The sequence below is a fragment of the Oncorhynchus mykiss genome, chromosome 12, assembly GCF_013265735.2.
Source record: "Oncorhynchus mykiss isolate Arlee chromosome 12, USDA_OmykA_1.1, whole genome shotgun sequence".
Lineage (NCBI taxonomy): Eukaryota > Metazoa > Chordata > Actinopteri > Salmoniformes > Salmonidae > Oncorhynchus > Oncorhynchus mykiss.
The window spans coordinates 58,287,140-58,294,190 of NC_048576.1; the positions used below are offsets into that span (position 1 = coordinate 58,287,140).

The 7,051-nt window shown below is 39.0% G+C and overlaps 1 protein-coding gene across 1 annotated transcript; it reads right to left on the reverse strand.

Moving 5' to 3' along the window:
• Positions 1–1,823: 1,823 nt before the first annotated feature.
• On the reverse strand, positions 1,824–3,531 carry LOC110537849 (heart- and neural crest derivatives-expressed protein 1). Its single transcript, XM_021624274.2, has 2 exons — positions 2,720–3,531; positions 1,824–2,108 (listed from the first exon to the last, which is right to left on the reverse strand). Exons 1-2 carry the CDS (start codon positions 3,188–3,190, stop codon positions 2,013–2,015), a joined length of 567 nt encoding a protein of 188 aa, XP_021479949.1. The 5' UTR covers positions 3,191–3,531; the 3' UTR covers positions 1,824–2,012.
• Positions 3,532–7,051: the final 3,520 nt, after the last annotated feature.

Below are 7,051 nucleotides of genomic sequence, written 5' to 3' on the forward strand. Positions count from 1 at the left end.
CTCAGGCTATATATTTTGCATTTCCCTACACAGGCTGTGGAATACAAGGTTTCCTGCATGCTACTAATTACTGTAATAGCCTACAACACCTTTTCAGTGGGTTTCCGCATAGGCGAATTTATATCGTTTGCATTGATGTTGGGCATGTAGGTTGGAGAATGACACGTTTGTTTTTCAAATAAATATTGCCTGTGCATGATTGGTTGATGAGCAATGAACTTGAACTTGAACTCGCACAGATGCACACCGTTGCTCGAGGAACCCCTTTCTTGTGGAGAACTAAGTTAGACCACATAGGTTATAAGTCATACAATATAAGGATTTAGATTGTGGCTCTCCCTCTTTATTTAGCCTAATAATGATTTATTCTGGCCAATTTGATTGTTTTTCCTCTCTGATGTGAAACGTGTCATGTATGATTAGGCTTCTGCAAATAGCCTATTCCAAACCAATATTATTCTGACCTATAAGCAAATCTTTGTTCATAGGCTATATACACTATGTTTACCATTGAAATAATAGCCTACATCTCTTAATTCGATTATTATATCCCATAGGATACACTTTGAAATTGATTGATTGATTGATCGATTGATGGGACTACTTTCTTGTGGACTGTTCAATCGAAAGACCGCTCTCTTAGTTCAGGCGAAATAGCCTGCATCTGTCCCAGCCCCAGAAAGGAATACAAACGTGAATTGAAAAATATTTGTTTCGTCTACATTTGGATAATATCATTTGATTGCTGTAGACATACTGATCAATAATTAATTTCTCAATTTGGTAAATATCGTGTAGAGCCAATCAAATGTTTTAGCTCACACCATCGAATGCGGGTACCCTGAAAGAAAATAGCCTATAAAATCACAAATGGCATTATGGCTAGAAATATCGAGAGCTTGATAAGGTTCTATCTTTAAAAAAAATTAGATTCTGAAATAGTTGGCTTTAAAAGTTCCCGAACACTCATTGGTATAAATGTCAGCAAATTTTAATATTGTACTCTTTTGAACTTAACCACGTGAATTGGGGTATTTAGAGTAGACTATAAGTTAGCCTTGTTCTGTTCCATGTTCTATGTCTATAACTCAATTTGGACAAAAATACAGATCGAACCTTAGTCCTACCACCACTGTTAATTGTCCTCCGGACACAGCACACTTGAGCATGTATTTTCATATTTTATACTACTGCACCTCAAACCCTTAAATTATATAGTAAGCCTACATCACCATAAAACAAACGTTTTAATAAATAAAATAAGAATGTGTCCTCATAAAGCAAATTAATAATTGCCTGGAGCTATGCATATCAAGATTTGTATAGCCTACCTAATCATTGTGTTGAACAACTGACTGATTTCATTGCCGTTTTAAAGATTGTGTGATAAATTAAGTCATTATGAATATAATTTCACATTGAATTCATAAGAAGAAAACTATCAAAACCAAATACCAATAGTCCAATAGTTGGCCTTTACCGGTATCATTTCGAAGTAATATAAACCTGTGCGTTCCATTGTTTTTTAACAGATAGGTTATTGCTGAATGTATTAGTTTTCTATTTCAAACGAACGGTTACATTAATTTGAGGTAGATTCAACATAATTCTTTACAAGACAAAGCACGACAGTAAGTCGACTACTACAACAAGACCAATGCAAAGCGGGAAAAATAATGCTGAACACCATTGCCCCATAACCGTGAGGCATAAAGAAACACCTCAAATATCCCAGTCTCTCCGTTCGTCGTTGTGGCCTATCCACAACCAAAATATTTATTCTAAGCTATACAACTTTCATTTATGTTCTCTCAGACGACAAATGACAAAGAAACGTTTAATAGGCAGTCGTTGAAATATTTGCATAATATTGCATTTTACCAAGTCCACCTTGTTTGAATTTAAACCTTGCACGTATATACAGTAGATGAGAACAAGTGGTTGTATTCCTTGCAGCGACGTGCTTGAATACGGAGTCTTTGAGTGGGTTGCATGTTCAGAGGTCAAAACATTCACTGATTCAGTTCCAAAGCCCAGACTTGCTGAGGCCAACCTGTCCGTCCTTTGAACTTTTTCTCGTTTCCTAATGACTCTTGCAGGCCATCGTTCTGTGAAATAAAATAAAAAAATGTAGTCAATATTGATATAAGCACTCTGCAATTGTAATAGACTGATTTTAAACTCAATGTAAAATTACCTGGCCTGAATTAAATAAAAAAAATCTCAGGCCTATTCCATGTTCACATTAACAACCAGAGGTCGGATAATGTTATATTGTTTATCTTTATAGGCCTTTTCAGGCTTGTTCAATTGAGCTCAAAGTATAATTTCTCTGACATGGGATTGCTCTAAACTGTGAAATGTTTTCGCTTACAGAGCCAACAAACACAATTTATTTTAACAAATGCAATAGGCCTACACAGTAATTACAACATTATGGCCTCAACGTTGTTTCAACATAAAACCACAATCACGAAGGTGCATATTACATCATATTCCGTAATATAAGACACATAATACACTCAATAATTAAGACAATAATTGAGATTGATGGCAGAACATAGACTACGTGACCCTAATTCCAATAAATAATTTTTACAATGCTGCTATAGTTTGCAGAATATGAATTTAGATTTTTGTAACAGGAAAATATTTTCACCATATATCTTAGGCCTATGCAAAAATAATAAGCTGCTTATTAAAATAGTTCACAGCCTACCGTTTCCCGTTTCCGTTTCAAATCTCTATCATATTTCTTGATTTCGGCCTTGAATCCCTCCGTCTCCCCAGTGTCTTTAGCCAGCACGTCCATTAGGTAGGAAATGTAACTTGTTGCTAGTCGTAACGTTTTAATTTTGGACAGTTTCGTATCTACCGGTACATTTGGTATACATTCTCTCAGTTCGGTGAACGCGGTGTTGATGCTCTCCGTCCTTCTCCGCTCCTTCTTCGGCCCTGATGCTCTCCTCTTCCCCATGCACGCGGAGAGAGCGTCCAGCTGGCTTTCTTGCGCCGGACCCAGGGCCCCGAACTCCGTTGAGTAAGGCATCTGGATCTGGAAGTCAGAGTTGACTTCGCCATGGTTCACCACCCAGTTTTGGAAGTAGGGATAATCTTGATGACACCTCTGGACGAATGGAAACGTCTCGTGCATCAGATGATGATGCTGGTAGCTCCCAATAAGGTTCATTTTTACAATAAATAAAAATCGCCACCGGTCTGCAGGTCTTTTGGAGTCTTGCGGTTGGTGACACTAGTCAGTGACCTATGCTATAGTGAACAGGGGTGTGAAAGTGACATTCGCGAATGATGTTCCAATCGACATATGAAGACCTTCACTATTACAAATAGGCCCACAAACACATAAGACAACCAGCACACGTTTTAAACGTTTATCATCAAAAAAGAGTGTCAAGTTTGTTGAGATCTGTCGTTGACATTCTAATACGTTTAAAGTGAGGTAGGCCTAGTGCACAATTTTTTCTTGGGATTGCGCTCTTTTGCTCAATACATTTGACGGCAATGAAGGTGCGGGCCCATAGGTTTATATGGTTTCGGACGTGACAGAACGAACAGTCAGCCAATAGCGTGCGAATGCTGGAGGTTTGGGTGGAGAGTGTTTTATGCCACGTTCAAACAACTGGGACCTCGGAACTCAGAAATCTCCAACTTCCGACTTCTGTGTGTCCAGCTGTAAACTTGAAAAAAAAACGAGCTCCGACTTGGAAAAATCGTTTTGAATGATCTTCCAACTCGGAAGTGCAAGTCGGAAACTCTGGTATCTTTCTCGAGCTTCGTCTTTCCGCATTATAGATCACTGACTTTACGTTTTTCCGAGTTCCCAGTTGTCTTGAAAGCACCATGAGAGCAGAGAAGTCCGCGAGGTTAAGGGCCCGTTCCTCTGCCAAGGCTTTGCCAACGTATGTCAGATCTTACCACGCCTGGATAGGTATTTTACGGATCAGCTAACCACATCATATGTTATAGCAATATGGTGCCCGACGGTACAGTCGATGACGTGCCACGCGACCATTGGATGATGCATGCAATGTCTGAGCAGGGGACGCGACCTAAGCCTACAAAAACATGCGCCATGGTCCCACTACAAAACCGCAGTAACTGGATACGGGAGCATACATAGAAAGCAAATCAAGACATCATTTAGACGTCTTTCCCCATTTAAAAAGGGCATAATGCCATCATTTTCATGTGTTTAATTAGAATATTTGCAGTAGAAAGGGCTCCTGCGGATTCCACAATGAGCTCTCTGACAACCTTTGCACACGGATTTTACGCAATTTTGATATTTATATTTTGCTTCAGTTAGTAAAATGTTGTGTTGTCGTTCAGCATGCTTACGTTGGTCCCATTTTGCATACATATGTGGAAAAAATAAGTTATTCTATGCATGTTGTATTTCTTTGTGAGTATAGCCTAGTATATGTTATGATACAATTAGGCCGCTGCCTAGATGTGAAATGGTTCATTCAATATAATGTAGGCGAGAGAAAGAAACGCAAAATAAAGGTGCAGGCTAATATTGTCTGACGTCTACATTTGAAAAAAAAACATGCAGGGATGTATTTTATATCTATTACTTTGCAAAATTGTTGGTACGTGGGTCAGTCGTTTAATGTGAAACCTGTGTATTATCATTTGTAAGATGTGTGGCCGAGACAATTTAGAAACAATTTTGGCATATAACCCAAGGAAACACTTAAAAAAAAAAAATTAACCTTTCAAATGAGGGTCAATCAGTTCTGTTTTCACTCCCGGGATTTAAATCTTCCCAGAATAATTGTTGCTTTGCCAGAACTGTAGAATCAACCTTTATTATAATTGTATAAATGCATAATCATATAATACCATAGAAAATGTATTTATAAAGATCCTTTAAATTATGGCCTCATAGTTGACAAGCTTATCTGACTTACATGTAGGGTAATATTTGTGTGTCTTCTGAATAATGAAATTCGAACATAATTTTGTAAATCTAGCAAGGGACTTTTTTTATTAAACTCAACAGTGTATCTTTTTGAATATTACTCCTAGTTGGGAAATTATAAAAATGTAAAAGCTGCCCATTTCATCAAGCAGGCATACGTGTTTACACAGGCTATCACACATGTAGATTATAATTATAAATAGTGTCTATGCAGTTAACATGACCAACAAAATATCAATCATTAATTAGTCTATCTATTCCCTTAATTGGAGAGGCTTATGTTGTATCCTATATAGTTTTTATTCACTGTTCCAGTAATGTAATTCATGGAAAGTAATAATACCAGTCTAAGCATTGGTATGCTATAGAAACATTCATATCAATAATCATTTTTTGTTGTTGTTTATAATTCAAATGGGTGACTCACAGTTTGAATGAATGCTTATGGTCTTGAGGTTGAAATTAATGATGGTTCAGTGTGTGAGTATCAAGGTTATTATATTTTTGTGTTTTTATTTATATTAGTTTTAAGATTATTATAATTTTTTTCATTTCACCTTTATTTAACCAGGTAGGCTATTTGAGAACAAGTTCTCATTTACAACTGCGACCTGGCCAAGATAAAGCATAGCAGTGTGAACAGACAGCAACACAGAGTTACACATGGAGTAAACAATAAACAAGTCAATAACACAGTAGAAAAAAAGAAAAAAAAGAGTCTATATACATTGTGTGCAAAAGGCATGAGGAAGTAGGCGAATAATTACAATTTTAGCAGATTAACACGGGAGTGATAAATGATCAGATGGTCATGTGCAGTTAGAGATACTGGTGTGCAAAAGAGCAGAAAAGTAAATAAATAAAAACAGTATGGGGATGAGGTAGGTAAATTGGATGGGCTATTTACCGATGGACTGTGTACAGCTGCAGCAATCGGTTAGCTGCTCAGATAGCAGATGTTTAAAGTTGGTGAGGGAGATAAAAGTCTCCAACTTCAACGATTTTTGCAATTCGTTCCAGTCACAGGCAGCAGAGAACTGGAAGGAAAGGCAGCCAAATGAGGTGTTGGCTTTAGGGATGATCAGTGAGACACACCTGCTGGAGCGCGTGTTACGGGTGGGTGTTGCCATCGTGACCAGTGAACTGAGATAAGGCGGAGCTTTACCTAGCATGGACTTGTAGATGACCTGGAGCCAGTGGGTCTGGCGACGAATATGTAGCGAGGGCCAGCCAACTAGAGCATACAGGTCGCAGTGGTTGTGGTATACGGTGCTTTAGTAACAAAGCGGATGGCACTGTGATAAACTGCATCCAGTTTGCTAAGTAGAGTATTGGAAGCCATTTTGTAGATGACATGGCCGAAGTCGAGGATCGGTAGGATAGTCAGTTTTACTAGGGTAAGTTTGGCGGCGTGAGTGAAGGAGGCTTTGTTGCGAAATAGAAAGCCAATTCTAGATTTGATTTGATTTTGGATTGGAGATGTTTGATATGAGTCTGGAAGGAGAGTTTACAGTCTAGCCAGACACTTAGGTACTTAGAGATGTCCACATATTCTAGGTCGGAAACATCCAGGGTGGTGATGCTAGTCGGGTGCAGGCAGCGAATGGTTGAAAAGCATGCATTTGGTTTTACTAGTGTTTAAGAGCCACGGAAGGAGTGTTGTATGGCGTTGAACCTTGTTTGGAGGTTAGATAGCACAGTGTCCAAGGAAGGGCCAGAAGTATACAGAATGGTGTCGTCTGCGTAGAGGTGGATCAGGGAATCGCCCGCAGCAAGAGCAACATCATTGATATATACAGAGAAAAGAGTCGGCCCGAGAATTGAACCCTGTGGCACCCCCATAGAGACTGCCAGAGGACCGGACAACATGCCCTCCGATTTGACACACTGAACTCTGTCTGCAAAGTAGTTGGTGAACCAGGCAAAGCAGTCATTAGAAAAACCGAGGCAACTGAGTCTGCCGATAAGAATATGGTGATTGACGGAGTCGAAAGTCTTGGCCAGGTCAATGAAGACGGCTGCATAGTACTGTCTTTTATCGATGGCGGTTATGATATCGTTTAGTACCTTAACCTCTAGCGTCGAGTAATCCCGTATCCGGGAGCG